Consider the following 19179-nt stretch of genomic DNA (forward strand, 5'->3'; position numbering starts at 1 on the left):
TTATAATACACAAAATTTGTTTATTGATGACAATATTAAAAAGTGTAAATAATTTACTCTAATTTTTATTTCATTAAAGTTTTTTTTAAAATTCTTTTATAGGATTGTTTTGTGTTGAATGAATATCTAATTTAAATTGGTCTATATGTTGCAAGCATATATATATATATATATATTTCTGAAAAAGTTATGCATGAATGCTGAAACATGAAGGGAGAAATTTTTTTTACAGTACAACTGTATCGTTTTATGTTAAAAGGGCATTTATTTTTTATGCTTTGTTTAGAAACATAAGGAGACCAAAGAACATCTTAAGAGATTGTGGATCTCATTTCAAATCAGCTTAAGTAAATAGAATTAAGTTGTTTGTTATTATTTGAATTAACAGTATTTGTTTATGCTTACATGGTTACTGCTACTTTATAGCCTAAAATAATAATTTTTTGTTTTGTAATCAAATGGAGAAGTGTATTATTTCTTCTTAGTCTAAATCAACTACAGTTTAAATGGTCATAAAAAGTATATTAAATTCTTAATTTATTTACCATTTGTATCAATGTTAATGTACTCAAAGTTTGGTATGAAATAAAACCTAATATAAAAAAGAAGCTGCTTTTGTACATAGTCTTAAAAAAAAGCTATGAGTAAAGTAAAGTTTCATTTTTTCATAACAGGTTACACATATATAATTTTTTTTCTTCATTTTTTTATCATGGCTAAAATAAATTTTTATACATTTAATACAGAAAAAGATTTGTTAAATATTTAGTTAATTTTTTACGCATGAAAAAAATATATATATATAATTTTTATTTTATTTGCATGTATAGAATTGGCATTTTATGTATAATCTGCACTAAGGCTCTTTCTCATACTATTTAGCAGTTTTGGAATTTTTAAATTTTTTTCAAAAAATTATTGAATATAGCTTTTTTTATTTTATTTATTTTTGTCGTTTTTTATCCTTGGGCTGCAACCCGCAAACAGTAAGCCTATACTTAACCCCATGATTAATGCATAGAATAAAAAAGCATACCCCATTAATTTAACAGTACTTTTTATTATTTATTTTTAATTGTTTATTTGTAAAATCGCTGTTTGAACTCTAATGCATCCATTGAAAAAGATTTTCCTTAGAGCATGAGTGGTGAGTTTTCATTGCTTATTACTAAGGAAAATAGTGAGGTTAACTGGTAATCAATAAATAATGTTTCAATTTTGATTTGCTACGTTTTATATATGAATTAATTGTATTTGAAGAGAAGTGTGCTTAGGATGGAGTTCAAACTGGGCTGACTCTTTCTAGATGAAATTTCATTTATAGTTTAATGACAGCATTACCAGAATCGACTATACTGTTCCAAACGTCAATGATATTAAAAACTCTAAGAAAGCTCATCAATATTTGCAACATGCCTGATAAACCTAGTATGAAACACAAGGATAAAAGCAGCAGAATTTTATTTATTTAATTTTTTTTCCCAGAGTGCCTTCGACATTCTAAATGCTCCTCAATATCGTTTGAACACTAATTGGTCTTTTTTTCGTAAAATCTATGCAACTTTTTGCAATAGCTCATTCTAAAGAGCGGTCGAAAATATGAGCACAAATGCTATGACAATTTGCATTTCCATCGTATCTATGAAGTTAAATTCAAGAATTTAAAAATATTTTCACATTACAGTAAAATTCATTTGTCCAAAACTAATGTTGAAGTTCCTTTAAGAATTAAATATTATTTGTATTTTATTCATTAATGATTATAAAAAGAAGTGTATTTTAAAAGGTATGAAACATTTTATACCATTCTTAACATCAAAATTTTTCAACATAATTTTGAAGAGACGTAGTAATTACAGGAAGTTAAAAAATGATGTTTTTAAATTTTAGGTATTAGAAAAGCTATTTATCCTATTTAAATTTGATTGTGAAAATTACCTAATTAATAATCACGTAAAATACTGTATATCATACAGGGTGTTCTGTAATTACATCTAACACGTTGTAAAAGCTGCAAATTGATATTTCATAGAGGAGAAAAAAATTAAAACGTCATCGTATCAGTTAAATTAATTGTTAAATAGGCGGTATGAAGAATAGAAAATCAGTTTGAATGGCCGATGACGCACGAACGTGTTAAGATTTAATCGCCTTCTAAGTTTTGTTTTCTCTAGTAATCACAAGTTTTTAGTCAATCCCACCTTCATCAGTCATGATTCATTAAATTTTGATTTTTTTTTCCTTGTCTAATCATTAATTTATGACCCTTAATGTGTGTACTCGTTTTTTTACTTAAATTTCATCAAGGATTTTAAAAATATACATTAAGGTTGAACTTTATGAAATGCTCTGTTTAAGTTGAAACCTTTTATTGTTTTTAAATGAAATTATTACGACAACCAGTTTCGACAACAATTACTGGAGTAGGATGATTTGAATGCAGTCATCCAACTCCATCCAAACTCAAATATGTTATGCAGTTTAAGTAATGATATTTAAGAGCTTTAAATCTGACTCTCTCTCTCTCAAAAAAAAAAAGAAGAAAAAAAATACCAGGATATTACTGAAAAATATTGTGATTGGAGCGCGTGGTTTTTATTTTATTTCATAATCGTCGTTCAACAGCCGACCCAATTTTGGGTTTACTGTTACCAATGTTCAACAACGTCACCTTGTAATTTTGTTCCCAATCCAGAAGACAAGGGAACTCTTGGATCAAGTGATGGGGAAATTTTTTTATTGAAACTAACCCGCGCTTGCGTTACACGAAGAAAAAAACCACGAAATCCCATAATCCGTCTACCGTGGAGGATATTTTGCATCAGCACTGTAGTAGGTGCGAGCCGGGTGCGGAATTCGTATCCGTTTGCTTCTCATTTTCTGAAGGTCCTATCAGACAGTATTCAAAACGTTGTTCATTGCATCAGTGTGATGAGCGACTAAAATTTAAAAAGATAATTATTTGTGGGCAGGCAGCCAGCCAATATACAAACTGAACTAAAATTACTAGAAAATATTATTTATAATTCTTATAAAAAATTTATATATTTTTATACTGCGCATTCATTGCGCAGAAAGTGTTAGTAGTTAAGTAGTTAGTAGACATTATATACAATTAAGCATGTATATTATACTAATATATATGCTTAATTTTTAAAAAATTGTGGTGGTCAAAAAGATAATAAATCAAGTTTATAAATGCAAAGAATATATAGAAAGCATACATTTTACTACCACTTTAAATATCGAAATAAAATTTTCTCGCCAAATGCGTAAAAGTTGGCAGGTATGATATTTATTCAAAGATGCTCAGCTTGTACGGGTTCGGCAAAATATTAGAAAATGGTAGAGGACCACGATCAAAATTTTGAGATTTTCGATTTAAATTGCCAACTTTTTATTTTAAAAACTCTCTTTTCTTAAACTTATCTTAATTAAATGCTTGAAGTTCGATTGATTGATCGATCCTCGGATCCATTGATTTGGACAAATTTAACATTAGTATCAAAAATTCTAATTTTTGTTATGTTTTCGTTTTTCCCGAATTTATTGAGAATAACGTAACTGTTTCGGGCTTTCTACCAAAGTGCAAGGTCAGCTTTGTTACCAATACACACTTCCTCTCACGCGCGAGAAAATTATAGTTAACATTATAAATAACTAAAAACGTAAAATATTTGCGCATATTTCCTAAAATTTCCATAAGTAAATTTTTGTTGATGTATTCGTCTTTTCTGATTTCTTACTATTTCTGTTTTTCTTTTTGTCTCATTTCTTTTATTTCTCTTTTGTCACTTTCATTTCACAAAAGCAATAACTAGCTAAACGAAGGGAGGGGGGGGGGGAGAGAAGATAGAATATTGATTTCACACCTTAAAATATAAATGTCAATAACTTGATGTAAAAATATCAAGTCTATAAATAAAATCTTTTGCCTCGATCATTTCTCAAATTTTACGAACTCGCAAAAATATACAGTTTTTAGCTTCAGACTTTTATTTACTGTATAATTTATATTTATAATAAGACATCAAGTCTCATTTAAAGAAAAAAAATCAATAAAAAAAATGTTTAGCTTTAAATTTTCTGAGTAAATAAAAATTTAACTATATTCAAATATATGCGAGAAAAAAAAATTGTAATAAGATTATTTTTAAGATTCTTCGTTATATAACATTTTTATCAGACCACAAATTATAGAAATCTTAACAAATGATCAAAACAGAGATTTTGACTTTACGTTCGAATTCAAACAGTAACTGGACGCAGTTAGCCGAGAAAATATGATATATGAGCCGTTATGATATTCGATCAGAAATAACAGCAACATTTATCACAGCAGAGCAAGGAAAATGCTTCCAAAGGCACGGTATGGAGTAGCTACTGGCAGTCAAAAGAAATCAAATTGTGAAAAACAACATTTTCACTATGATTTTTGGAGCAGCGACAGTAGCAGTGAAATTACCAAAGCATAGTAGCAGTGAAATTAGTCACAGTGAAAGTAGCAGTGAAATTCGTCAACGTGAAAGTATTAAAAAATATTAGAAACAATACGAGGCACGAACCCTTACTTACTTTTTTACGGAAGGAACAGTATGGGTTTCGAAGGAAACTCTTAACAACTAAACTGCTCATACACCTAATTGATTTCATCAGTGATGGTTTATTCAAGAACGAAGCCACAGCCCTGCTCATGCTAGACGTGGCCAAAGCCTCTGACCGCGTCTGGCACCACTTATGGCAAAACTAATTGACTCAGGTTCAATATCATTAAAATTATTGATTCATATTTAAATAATAGAACATTTCAAATACGTCTAAATGGCCACCTCTCTCCTAAATGAAATACACATGCAGGTTTACCGTAAGGAAGCATTTTAGGACCAATACACTACGTAATTTTTACTAATGATTTTCCATCCAGATGAAGTCAAAGAAACAGTCTCATTGTCTATTAAGCAGACGACACTGCTATTGCAATGAGATCTGTATATGCAAATCTTGCAGTTAAAAATATGAATAATCTTATACCTGACATCGAATCCCGGTGTGCGAATAATAAAATCCTGATAAATGCGGTAATAGCTTTAGCTTTCAATACAATTGCTTTCATCAATGATAATGCAAGGACAACACAATGGCTTGTAGTGACGATATAGAACTCCCAATGATAGCCAGATACAGTTACGATATTTCATATTATCCGTTTCGTTGTTAACGCATAAATAAGAGAGAATTATCAAAATGTTCTGGAATTCCAAAAATATTTAACAGTTTTAATCTTGCGAACTACATTACATTTTTGAAAATCAAAGTTAATTCACATTACTAGCCATTGTAGTTAAGATCATCATTTCCATATACAAGTTGTTCGCACGGAGGAGGAAGTAGGCGTTACTGCTCAATGTATGCAAACTATTTTTAGATGATTCATTGTCAAGGAAATGACGGTGTATATAAAATGTTCATTGCTGTTTGAATTATTCCCTGTCAAAAATAAATAAATAAAAATATAGGGTATATTTTCCTCTTTACTCCCTATTGGATCATCTATCAAAGATTTCAATCTTCTGGTATTTGTGTTAGACTTCTTCTTCCATGTCTTGCAGATTGCTATTAATTCATGCGTAACTCTCCTTCGCCTACTAGAAAGAAAAATCTTAATATCAAGTAGAATTATTTTTTTAAAAATTAGGAATTTCTCCAAATTTCTTAAAGTTTTACCAGTTTTAAATTTGGGAACTACATTATATTTATGAAAATTAAAAAAAAATTTCTTCACTTTGCTCGTGATTTAACTTTAGATGGGTATTGCTATACGCCATCTGTTCGTACTTCAGAGTAAAGCAAAGAGAAAGTAGGCGTTACTGTCTAACGTAAATTCACCATTTTTGGACGATTAAGTGTGTATAAAATTCATACATAAATATTTCTCCCTTTTACTCCAAATTGAAATATTACTTCCATGTCTTGTAAATTGCTTTTTATTCGTGTGTAACTGCCCTTCACCAAGTTGAAATAAAATATTGTCACAGTGACCTGTGATTACATTTTGATCGAATAGGGCAGGGGTGGCGAACCTTTATACACCAACGTGCCATTTTCTCTAAAAAATTGCTTAATGAGGTCATAGACGTGCCGTAATTTTGACTCGTGATTATTGTGAAAATAATAATACTAAATACTATCAACTCAAAACTCCTTATTTACATTGAAAAAAAAAATACATTTTGCAGTTACATCTCAGTTATACGCGTAATTCAACTTTAAAGTAACATTAGTGTGACTTCTGTTGTTGCAGATTAGATGACAAATAACTTAATTAGGTTGTAAGATGTTAGTTTAAGCAGGACTGTTGATTTTCTTTTACTAGTTATTTATTGTTAGCCTGTTTTTTATAGTTATTAATTGTTTTTTTAGCATTAATTTTTAATTTTTTTATTAATATTGTGTATTATTTTGGTTATTTTTTGCGAATTTTAATTTAATTGTTACATATGCTTCATAGTCCAACAACAATTGTGATCGGTGGAGTGCCCAAAATATTGTGTCGCGTGCCATAAATGGCACGCGTGCCATTGGTTCGCCATCCCTGGCATAGGGGCTTGAAGATTTTGATTCTAAAAATTTGTTTTTCCGCCAACCAAATTTGTCTAGTAATAAATAGTATGTTTAATTTTAATAATTTTATGCTAGTATGGTATTGCTAATGGAATTCATCAGAATAAATTTACGTATATTTTCTGTAAAAAGAAATCCTAATACAATTTTCCAACTATTTAAATTTTTGCATCCATGTTAATAGGGTTAGAAATAAGCAAACTTATGTCCATTATCTGCATAATTTAATTCTAGTAGTGGTGAAAGAAAAACTTTGCCATTTAAAAGCGGACTAAGCAAATTAATTATAAACTTTTGTCTTTCTATTATTTACCAACTTTTACTATTAAAATAATTTTTCCAAAAAAAAAATGAATTAGATAAGTTTTTAATCATTTAGTTTTTGAGCTACATTTTTGGCAAAGACTCTTCAAATATATATTAAGAGTGATAGTTATGAAACACAGCGTAAAATTGTTCTTTAATTCATCTACTATTTTACTTCTAACCCTGAATTATTATAACTACATTTATAATTCTTTATTTTAAAATCTGAAATTAGCGTTGAATTAATTTAATAAGAGACTGAAGCCAGAAAGGCAAAATGATTTAATTTTACAAAGCTCGAATTGATTTAGCTATTGAATTGTAAAAGTTAATTGACTTAAATTTCCTTGAATTTTTTTTTTTTTTTAAAGTAACTAGAAATTTTGCTCCCTAACAACTGCAATACATTTTGATAAATCTTTCTTTATTAAGTTTTTAGACGTCAACAGTTCCTGTAAAAATGCAGATCATTTTGGTTTTAAAACATACAATAATTTTTACTTTATATGCGAATGCTTTTTAATCGTAAGGAAGTAGGCGATTACCAGGATTTGAAAAATAATCACCTGTACTTAAAAAAAAAAAAAATAAGCAAAGGAATACAAATTGAGAGATTAAATTAGAATGTTGAAAATGAGAAGCAATTTTACTCATTGATGAGACTTACAACAATGGATAAATAGTCAATATGTAAAGTAAAAAATATTAAAAGAAGTGATTAATGATGATATGAATAGTTTCTAGTTTCATGAAAAAAACTGATATTCTCCTTATGCAGAAATCAGAAAAGTTAAACTTTTCACAAATCATCTTGCCATCCGCACATAAAAAATTGTGCAGACAGCTTTATTTAGATTTAGAAATATTTCTCTTCGTTTGCTTGAGGTCGTCGTCGTCGTTGATTTGGCCGAGGCCTTCAGGCCCCGAAGGTGCCTTTTACCTCTTCATCTTCAGCTTGTTGGTCATCAGTTGCTTTACGTCTTGATGTGAATCTAGAAGGGAAAAGAATTAGCAAGAGAACTATTAAGATCATATTGGGGGCGGAGCTTGGATCTGATTGGTCTATTAGTTTGGATCTGGGCGGGGCTGGAATTTCCTGGGTGCAGTTGATTTTGCAGCGCCAGTACTGATGGTGGTGAAAAATTGAACTAAGAGTCTTGAGGAGAAATTTTGGCCCTAAAAAAGGCCTTTTTAATTAATTAAATTAATGAGAAATTTTTAGATATTAGGGTTTGAATTGTGCAATTTTGAAGTTATTTGAGAGAATTGCGTCACTCGTTAGGAAGTGCGCAATCGGTCTGATTTTACTATCCTCTGCATACATTTCATTTTTAAATATTTTATTGTAATTTGCTACATCGCAGTTTATTGCTTTATTGAAGAAATTTATGTTGATATCTGTGATAGTTTCTGTTAAGGTTTTCAATTTAAAGTCTCTATGTATAGCATTGTTTCTTATGAAATAAGGGACTCCACAGAGCCTACGTAACATTTTATTTTGAAAAACATTGAGCTTTTTTGCCTGTGCTTTATTTAAGTTGCACCAGGCAGGTGATGCATATGTTAGTATTGGTCTAATGTATGTGATATAGATGAATTTTTTTATTCTTGAGGGATAATTAGGAGTATGGGTTTAAAAGACATTTTAGTTTATTATATATGCTATATGCTTTTGCTATGATATGATTTATGTGGTCGTTCCAGTTGAGATTTTTGTTAATTGTTAGTCCAAGATATGTTGCTTTATCAACAATTGGGATATCATTATTGAAGAATGTTAGATTTTGTTGTATCGTTAAGTTTCTGGGTTTTTTAATTAGGAGGAGATTAGATTTCTGGGCGTTAATATCTATTTTCCACTTAGAGCACCAGTCTTCGTAGTTATATATTTTTTCTTGCAGTTTATTAATAGCGTTGGGTAGTGATTTGGATTTAACGATAACGCCTGTATCATCGGCAAAGAAGGCCGTCAGGCTGTTATAGTCATTTTTGTCTACAGGGAAGTCAATAGTGTAAAATAGATAGAGAATTGGACCCAGGATGCTTCCCTGGGGAACGCCCGCTTTAATGATTCTTTTGGTTGAATGTGTATTATTGTTTAGTCGGATTTTGAAGTGTCTATGATGAAGATACGACTTGAGTAAAAGAATTATATCTGGGTTAAAATTGAGGTTTATTAATTTATTAAGAAGGCCAGCGTGCCAGACCCTATCAAAGGCCTTGGTAACGTCTAGCATTAGGAATGCGGCTTTTTGCTTGTTTTTGAGTCCTTGTCCAATGAAGTCTATTATTCTGGTTAATTGTTTTGTTGTATTTAGTTTGCTCCTGAACCCATATTGTTCATCAGGAAGCATGTGTAATTTGTCTTTAAGTCTATTGTAAATTAATTTTTCGAATATTTTGCTTAGTGTTGGTAATAAGCTAATAGGTCTATGATTATGTGGCATGACTGGGTCTTTAAGTGGCTTTGGAAACAGAATAATTATGGCTTCTTTCCATTTTTCTGGATAGTAGCATAATGCTAGGCATTTATTGAATATAATGATGAGTTCGTTAACGATATTTTGTGGGAGGGCTTTTATCATTTTATTAGTTATTTGGTCTCCCCCTGGGGCCTTGTTGGTTTTGAGTTTTTTGATAATAGTGTTAGTTTCGTGAAAATCTGTTGGTTCTAGGTTGTTAATGGGCCTATTATTGTTGAAGAATAATCTATTTTCGTGAAGAACAATATTTTCAAAGTCTTCATCACAGTTATTTGTATTTTCGGAGAATTGTTCTTCCATTGAATCTGCGAAAGCCTCGGCCTTTTCACGGGCCGTGTACACTAGGCCTTGTTTGCCGTGAATTGGCTTATTAATAATTTTATTGCTTTTAAGGTTTTTTGTGAGTTTACAGAGGGAGTTATCCTCCGAAAATTTTTTTATTAATTTTTAATAGTTTTAAATACTGGTAGATATGCTAATATTGTAATAATATAGTAGCGCTTTGAAACATGGGTGAAAATTGATTACGATACTATTTTTAAAAGACTTTTATACATCAGCTTTCATCAATGATGATGCAAGGACAACACAATGGCTTGTAGTAACGATATAACACTCCCAATGATAGCCAGATACAGTTACGATACTTCATATCATCCGTTTCGTTGTTAGCGCATAAATAAGAGAGAAGTATCAAAATGTTCTGGAATTCCAAAAATATTTAACAGTTTTAATCTTGCGAACTACATTACATTTTTGAAAATGAAAGTTAATTCACATTATTATCCATTTTAGTTAAGATCGTCATTACCATATGCAAGTTGCGGACTGCGGAGGAAGTAGGCGTTACTGTTTAATGTTTTTCAAACCATTTTTGGATGATTCGCTGTCAAGGAAATGACGGCGTATGCTTATGCTTATTGCTCTTTGGATGATTCACTGTCAAAAATAAATAAATGAAAAATATAGGATATATTTTCCTCTTTACTCCCTATTTGATCATCTATCAAAGCTTTCCATCTTTTCCATTTGTGTTTGACTTCTTCTTCCGTGTCTTGCAGATTGCTTTGATGAATATGATAGATGAATATGAATATGATATATGAATATGAATTGATGAATATGTGTAACCGTCCTTCGCCTACTAGAAAGAAATCTTATTATCAAGTAGAATTATTTTTTTTAAATAAGGGAAATTTCTCCACATGTTCTGAAATTTTATAAAATTTTAACCTTGAGAACTATATTATATTTTTGAAAATTAAATTTTCTTATCGTTGCTCGTGGTTTAACTTTAGATGATATTACCAAACGTTATCTGTTGTTCGTACTGCAGAGTAAAGAAATGAAGAGAAAGTAGGCGTTACTATCTAAAGTAAGTTTATTTTCCGACGATTAAGTGCATATAAAATGTATACACATATATATTTCTCCTTACTCCAAATTGCAGCATAGGGACTCAATCATGGCTCTCCATATTCCTTTATTTGTGTATGACTCCATATCTAGCAAATTGCTTTTAATTCATGTGTAACTATCCTTCGCTAAGTTGAAATAAAATATTAATATTGTCACAGTGACTATATCTATTCTTTAATTAAATTTTTTAATCAATTGTAATTTTGTTATTTTAGATTTTTTTTCTCCATTTTTTTAATTCTACCTACTCCCTTTTAAACTTTATCTAATTTTTTTCTTATCTTTGCCTATGATGGCTATTTCTTTATGTTTTGATTGAATCCTTTTCCTTTTTCTTCATCGTTTCAGTTTTGTCTCAATTAAGGTCACCCGTTCCTTTTTTTTTTTTTACGCATATATTTTTTCCGTTCTTTACCTTTGTTACCATGAGTTTTGTTACTCGCCGTCACCGATGCCACATTCTTGACCGGTTTCAAAGAGATTTTCGATTCTGTCCTTGCACATCTACCCTTTTGCATCCCCTTCACTTGAGGAAAAGTTTCTTCCTCATCATATTTTGTAAGAATTTGGGTATCGGTGACCCTGATTGGTTTAAATCCTTTCTCTAATCAAATTAACTTCCCTCTATTTTAGATCTGTGGCTCTGTCTTTTTGAAACCGATAAATATGGCGTTTTCCTTTGAGGAAGTACTATTTCAGAATTTCTTATTTTTCCCCTTATGGTTTGAATGTTTGTTTAAGGATGGAAATTTCTCCCTCATACAAACTTTTTCATGAGAAAAACTGTGATGAATAGCATCATCTTGAGAGTTTTCCCACACAGCAAATTTGACTAAACAAGTTTCATTTCCTCAATTTCATTCATCCGCCAAGCTGATTGTTAGATAGCGATGTTCTGTTGCTGACGAAAATCTATTTCTTTTCTTCAACTTGCCCTTCCGCCATCTTGATTAGTGGATGATGATTCCTGTTCCTCAGTGAGACGTATTTTTTTCTTCAACTTTATTCATCCGCCATCCTCATCGTTAGATAGCGATGGTCCATTCTTGACAAAAATCTATTTCTTTTCTTCCGCCATCTTGATTAGTGGATGATGATTCCTGTTCCTCAGTGAGACGTATTTCTTTCTTCAACTTTATTCATCCGCCATCCTCATCGTTAGATAGCGATGGTCCATTCTTGACAAAAATCTATTTCTTTTCTTCCGCCATCTTGATTAGTGGATGATGATTCCTGTTCCTCAGTGAGACGTATTTTTTTCTTCAACTTTATTCATCCGCCATCCTCATCGTTAGATAGCGATGGTCCATTCTTGACAAAAATCTATTTCTTTTCTTCCGCCATCTTGATTAGTGGACGATGATTCCTGTTCCTCAGTGAGACGTATTTCTTTCTTCAACTTTATTCATCCGCCATCCTCATCGTTAGATAGCGATGGTCCATTCTTGACAAAAATCTATTTCTTTTCTTCCGCCATCTTGATTAGTGGATGATGATTCCTGTTCCTCAGTGAGACGTATTTTTTTCTTCAACTTTATTCATCCGCCATCCTCATCGTTAGATAGCGATGGTCCATTCTTGACAAAAATCTATTTCTTTTCTTCCGCCATCTTGATTAGTGGATGATGATTCCTGTTCCTCAGTGAGACGTATTTTTTTCTTCAACTTTATTCATCCGCCATCCTCACCGTTAGATAGCGATGGTCCATTCTTGACAAAAATCTATTTCTTTTCTTCCGCCATCTTGATTAGTGGATGATGATTCCTGTTCCTCAGTGAGACGTATTTTTTTCTTCAACTTTATTCATCCGCCATCCTCATCGTTAGATAGCGATGGTCCATTCTTGACAAAAATCTATTTCTTTTCTTCCGCCATCTTAATTAGTGGATGATGATTCCTGTTCCTCAGTGACACGTATTTTTTTCTTCAACTTTATTCATCCGCCATCCTCATCGTTAGATAGCGATGGTCCATTCTTGACAAAAATCTATTTCTTTTCTTCCGCCATCTTGATTAGTGGATGATGATTCCTGTTCCTCAGTGACACGTATTTCTTTCTTCAACTTTATTCGTCCGCCATCCTGATTGATTTAGTGATGTTAAGTTTCTGAAGAAAATCTATTTCCTTTTTTCAATTTGTTTACTACTAGATCCTTATAACTTTATTGTTACAATTTCTTGTTTTCAACAAGATAACATGAAATTTAAATACATAATTTAATTCGATATCACGGATTTTTTTCAATTGAATTAATTCCATTGTTTCTCGTAAGAGAAGAAAGTTTTCATGAGCTATTTTAAAGAAACCCTTAATAAACTATAATTTCTTTCGAATTATGTTTTTAAAAATATTTCCATGATTCTATAATAATATACACAGTCTAGATATATCCAGTGCAAGTAAAATAGCGAGGAATAGCTGTCTAATGTGTTAGCCCTAGAGTGAAGAAAAGATACCCTCCCAAAAATGCGCTTGTTTCCATAACAGCAAACGGAGTCAAGCATTGTGGCGGGGGGAGTTCTTACCGTAGACAAATAAGTTTGCTTAAAGTAAGATTTCCCCTAGCCATTTCTCTGGACCCGCGGGGATGACCATGGCAACGAAATATAATTATTTCTCATAGTGGTGTGGGGTCGTTGTTTAGGACAGGTATTGGCTCAGTTAGACGAGAGAAAGGGAATCTTTTTTCTCGGTCTGTTGTGTTTGCCCTAGAGTGAAGAGAAGCTACCCTCTTGTTTCCATAGCAGCAGACAGCAACAGGTATTGTGGCGGGGCCAGTTCTTTCTGTACACAAACTGTAGTGGGGAAAGAAATTTTTTTGCCCGTAATCCTTTTTTTCCTCACAAACAGGGGAGGGGGGATAAGGATCATGGTATAAAAGGAAACAGACATTTACTAAAAATACCGACTAAGCAAGGGATCGACACATAGAGAACTTGTGAGCATTTTATTTGCTTTTCTCATCCCGCGAATTTTGATATTATCGAAGACAGAAAAGATTGTTTATTCAGATCTAGAAAAATTTAAAACTTTTGTCCACCTCTCTCCTACTTACAGAAATACAATTTTACAAAGCGAATTTTCAATTTGAAGAGCAAATTTTACTTAATGTTCATCGTAAAATTATTATGAATATAAATTATGCCTGTTGAAATACATTACAAACAACGCAAAAAAATGCAGCGACCACAGTAGTTTCACTAGTTGCGCTCCTTCCGACCACTGGTCTTGATATTGAAGAGAAGGGGTTGGAGAAGAGTTCTCGTCTTTAGTAGCATTTCTTTCAAGAACTGCAGAAATTGAGAAGATGGGGTGGCAACATTTCGGTGGAGCCTTTTCTTCTGTGTGGTCTTGGATATTCAGCCACAACCAGTAAAAGAAGTCAGGTGTTCTCCTTGGCAGTTGACGCAGGCCGGTAGTTCGTAAGATGAAATTCTTACAAAGGTACGAAAAATGTGCTCTGGCACATTTCATACCGGCAGGATCGTCTGAGCAGGAAATAGGGGGGGGGGGATTATAGTTAAAAATTTGATCGCATTTGATCCTAAGTTATTACATATATATATATTTTTTTGCATTGTAAATAGCTATTTTCAGATTTTATTTATTTATAACTCTAAAAACACTGTGAAAAGTTTAAAAGTAATCAAAATGTAATTGGATTTTTTGCAGACAGCATGGTCAGCTTTTAAATTCGCCGATGGCCGTTGTGATTGAAGAGATGGTTGCATGTCAGGTGTCGGGAGTTATGTTTACATGTGATCCAGTCAGCAACAACCCGAACAGTATTACTATCACAGCAAACTATGGTTTGGGAGAGGTATTTATTTAAAATTCTAATTTGTTTTAATCTTTGGATATTAAAATGCAAGTATTAAAGAATACTGTACCAAAATAAAGAACAGCTTTATAATTTTTAACTTAATTATTCGATTTTCATGCACAGTGATGCTTCTCTCGATGAATTCAGGGACACTAATTTAAATATGTTAATCAGTTTGTGGTGATGATATTTTAAGTTACGGGGGTTACAAAAACAATCCTTATTTTAATAGACATGCCTGAAGGCACATATGTTTGATAAATTAAATCTAAATCTTCTAGCATTTTCAATGACTTCAAACATGTTTCGATGTTTATATTTGCTATATTGAAGCTTTCAGTATTTTCATTAAATTCAAATATGTTTCGACGTTTATATTTACTATATTAAAAGTAAAGTTTTCAAAATTTTTATTGAATTCAAACATATTAAAATGCATATAATATTTAATAATTAAGACTTTCAGAGTTTTTTATTTAAGTCAAAAAATTTTGGATATTTATATTTATCATTTTAAAGGTAATACTTTCAGTATTTTCATTAAATTTAAACATGCTACGATGTTTATATTTACCATTTTAAAACAAAGATTTTCAAAACTTTCATTAAACTTAAACATGGTACGATGCTTTTATTAACCATACTAAAACTAAGACTTTTAGCATTTTCATTAAATTCAAACATGCTACGATGTTTATATTTACCATTTTAAAACAAAGATTCTCAAAATTTTCATTAAACTCAAACATGGTACGATGCTTATATTAACCATACTAAAAATAAGACTTTCAGCATTTTCATTAAATTCAAACATTTAACGATGTTTATATTTACTATATAAAAGTTTTTCAGCATTTTTATTACAACAAACACGCTACGACGATTTCATTCACCATATTAACAAATACTTATAGCATTTTCATTAAAGTCAAACATGGAACACTGCTTATATTTATCATATTACAACTAAGATTTTCAATATTTTTTATTAAATTCAAACACCTTAAGATGCTTACATTTCCCATACTAAAACTTAGACTTTCAGTATTTTTGCTAATTTTAAATATCTAAGGATGCTTATATTTACTATATCAAAACCGTGACTTTCTGTATTTTTATGAAATTCAAACAGCCGAGAAAACTTACTAGATTAAATTTAAACATCCTAGGATGTTTACAATTTTAATACTAAAACAAAGACATTGAGTATTTTCATTAAATTCAAACATTTTTGATGCCTATGTTTACCATATTAAAACAAAGACTTTCAATATTTTTATTAAATTCAAGCATCTTTGGATGCTTATATTTACCATATTAAAGCTTAGATTTTCAGTACTTTTAATAAATTTAGATATCTTAGGATGCTTAGATATACCATATTAAAACCAAGATTTAAGTATTTTTATTAAATTCAAACATCTTATTACGCTTGTAGATACTATATTGAAACTGTCACATTTAGTATTTTTAATTAAATTCAAACAACTAAGGAAACTTACTAAATTGAATTTAAACATCTTAGGATTCTTAGAATTACAATGCTAAAACTAAGACTTTATTTCTGTTAAACATCCTAGGATACTTATTTTACAACATTTAAATTAAGACTTTCAGTAGTTTTATTATAACCAAACATCTTAGAACTCTTGCATTTACTATATTACTATAATTATTTACTATATTTACTGTATTACTATTTATAAATCTTTTTGAATCTCTTGCAAATTTAATTTTATAGTTTTAACTCTCAATTGATTCATCGTTAAAAAATAAAATAAAATAAAAAAAACTCTTGTTTAGACTGTGGTGTCTGGATCCGTTGAGCCTGATACTTATGTACTGAAGAAGAACGGGGATGATGTTCCCACAATAGAAGAACTGACTATCGGATCGAAGTTCCAGAAGGAAGTTATGGATGGTAATATTCGATTATTTATGTTGTTGCTGTGGTAAGCCTTTTAAGACAAGGGGTGTAATTGTTCTAGTTTTCCAGTGGCGCCATCTATGGCCAAGAGTTTGACTTCTGCTACACCCATATGTCACACCCATTTATAGAGCGGACATATTCCTACATCCACAGATCGTAATTTTGACCGGAACCAGAGAACGACCAGTCTTCAATTTAGTACCCCCAGAGGCATAATTTGTTGTGGGAACATGGAGGATTTTGTGACTCGACAGATTTAACGTGCACCAGTCACTACTTACTACACGGGGAGTCTATGACCGGCAGGAATCGTTTTCACGACCTCTTAGATAAGGGTCCAGTGCCCTACTAACCAGGCTATCCCGGCCTTTATTAGGCGATATCTAAAACTATTAATAATGGGCCGGGATAGCCTGTTAGGCAGGGCACTGGACCCTTATCTAAGAGGTCGTGAAAACGATTCCTGCCGGTCAAAGACTCCCCGTGTAGTAAGTAGTGACTGGTGCACTTTAAATCTGTCGAGCCACAAAATCCTCCAAGTTCCCATAACAAATCAATATCTCTGGTGGTACTGATCCAGGAGTTTCCTTGTCTTCCGGATTGGTTCAAAATTACCAGGCTACGGAGTAGAACATTAGTAGTCGTAAACCCAAGATTGGATCGGGTGTTCAACGACGGTTATTAAAAGGTGTACGTTAAATCTCTCATTAGTCTCATTAAGCTTGGAAATCTATATTTCATTGTTTTAGACACCGATATTGCGAATAAATCCAATTTAGTGAATTCAATTCTCGATACCGATGAATTCCTTAAAATGGAATGCCGACTCTGTTTTTTTTTCTTTTCTTGGTGCTTAGAAACGAATTGTAACAACGTAGCGTTTAACATTTATTTCGAAATTTTGAGAATACATTGTCTTATGACTATTCTTTGATTGTTCTGCACTCATATGAAGTAATTCTGCACCCCTACGACTCTCCACTCACATGAAGTAGCTCTGCGCTTATATAGCTCAGTACTCATTTGATGTAACTTCATTCAAATGGCTCTTCACTCATACGAAGTAACTTCGCACTCATATAACTTAACACACGTATGAAGTAACTCTGCACTCATATGAGTAACTATGAACTCATATGACTCAGAACTCATATGATGTAACTCTGTGATCAAATGACTCTTCAATCGTATGAAATAGTACTTTTCCAAGAATAATATTATAAAAGCTTTTATAAGTTCTTGCCAGTTTTTATGGCTATTAACTCTTTTGCCCCGACTGTCACAAATACGTGCCAGCATAAAATCGTATCAACCAGGGAAAAAAGATAAAACTGGTAACCAAAGTAATTCTTTAACAGTTTATTTGTGGGCGGAGTTATAATTGTTTGATTTATTTAATTCACCATTACTTTGTTCAAAATAAAACTATTTAACCCTTTGACGGTTATGAACGAGTTCAGCTCGCAATCGAATCGCTCCTCATAATGCGCGCAAACGAGTTCCGCTCGGGAGCAAGATTTTGACCGTAATGGTTAGTAACGAGCACTACTCGCGTAGGGAAATTTTTCCTTCCCCAATGCGCGCTGACGAGTTGAGCTCGTTCGCCATTATTATTCTGCATTGACTATGTTAAAAACGAAAATTACGTAAAAACTGTTATTTATATGTACTACGTAATTCATATGTACTTTAAGAAATTTTTAAAACACGTGAGGCGAGCTATCTACCGCATCCAGAGATGCCAACTTGCTCCGCTTTGTAAAATAGTATTTCCTAGTGATGGCGAAAGTCAAGTTACTTTCAGTTTAGCATTTCTCCTTTTAAGTAATTTTTTCACCACTAAATATCAAAAACTATAAGCAACATATGAAATGCACCGTTAAAGCAACAATCTACTGGTTACTCTATTAAAAAGTAGGCGTATAACTGTATTTCTCCAAGGAAATTTACTACATAATTTGCTGCCACTTTATTATAACAATTCCAGAAGACGGAGCAGTTGGCATCGCCAGAGAAGGGTGACATTTTCGGAAGAACGGAGGGGGAAAACAGATGCCACTTTCGACTACTGTTTGCACGTAATACTGTGCGAATTAATGAAACGAAAACTGCTCATTTCCCTGACCGTCAAAGGGTTAATTATACTTTGAACTAACATTGATTACATATAAGATTAAAATAACAATAATTAAAGTAAAAGCAAAGTAAGTCTGTCAAATTAGCAACTCTCACATTTAAGTTACCATTTTTTTTAAATTACGTCCTGATTCTGATTTTGTACGAATGCTTTTCTGATTCACCCGTCCCCAAGGGGTTAAGTTTATCCCATAAATGCAGGGATACCTTTAATTAGTCAATTGTGACTACCATTAGGACTTAATTTCGAATTATTTACATTTAAAGCGAACAAATTCACTTTAGTAAACTGGAAAAAAATATGCTATAAAAAGTTGCTAATTTTCATCGTTTTAAATAAAATTTTTAATTTTATTAGTCACCATGTTTTATACTTTTTATTTGCCCGTGGCAAATTTCTTCGAGCTGTACTAAAGTTTCTAAAGTAGTATTCTTCGTTCTATAATTTTGATTTAAAGT

At 31.7% G+C, this 19179-nt stretch overlaps 1 protein-coding gene across 3 annotated transcripts in view; it reads left to right on the forward strand.

The window, feature by feature from the left end:
- Positions 1 to 19179, forward strand: part of LOC107441594 (uncharacterized) — a 137980-nt gene that overhangs the window by 65245 nt on the left and 53556 nt on the right. For all 3 annotated transcript variants that reach the window (XM_087163275.1, XM_087163277.1, XM_087163276.1), the window contains 2 exons: positions 14504 to 14651; positions 16458 to 16575. In XM_087163275.1, the coding sequence (XP_087019401.1) occupies positions 14504 to 14651; positions 16458 to 16575 (266 nt within the window). The remainder of the gene's footprint in view (positions 1 to 14503; positions 14652 to 16457; positions 16576 to 19179) is intronic.

The sequence above is a fragment of the Parasteatoda tepidariorum genome, chromosome 5 (genome assembly GCF_982258835.1).
Source record: "Parasteatoda tepidariorum strain Cologne lab strain chromosome 5, Ptep-v5.0, whole genome shotgun sequence".
Classification (NCBI taxonomy): Eukaryota; Metazoa; Arthropoda; class Arachnida; order Araneae; family Theridiidae; genus Parasteatoda; species Parasteatoda tepidariorum.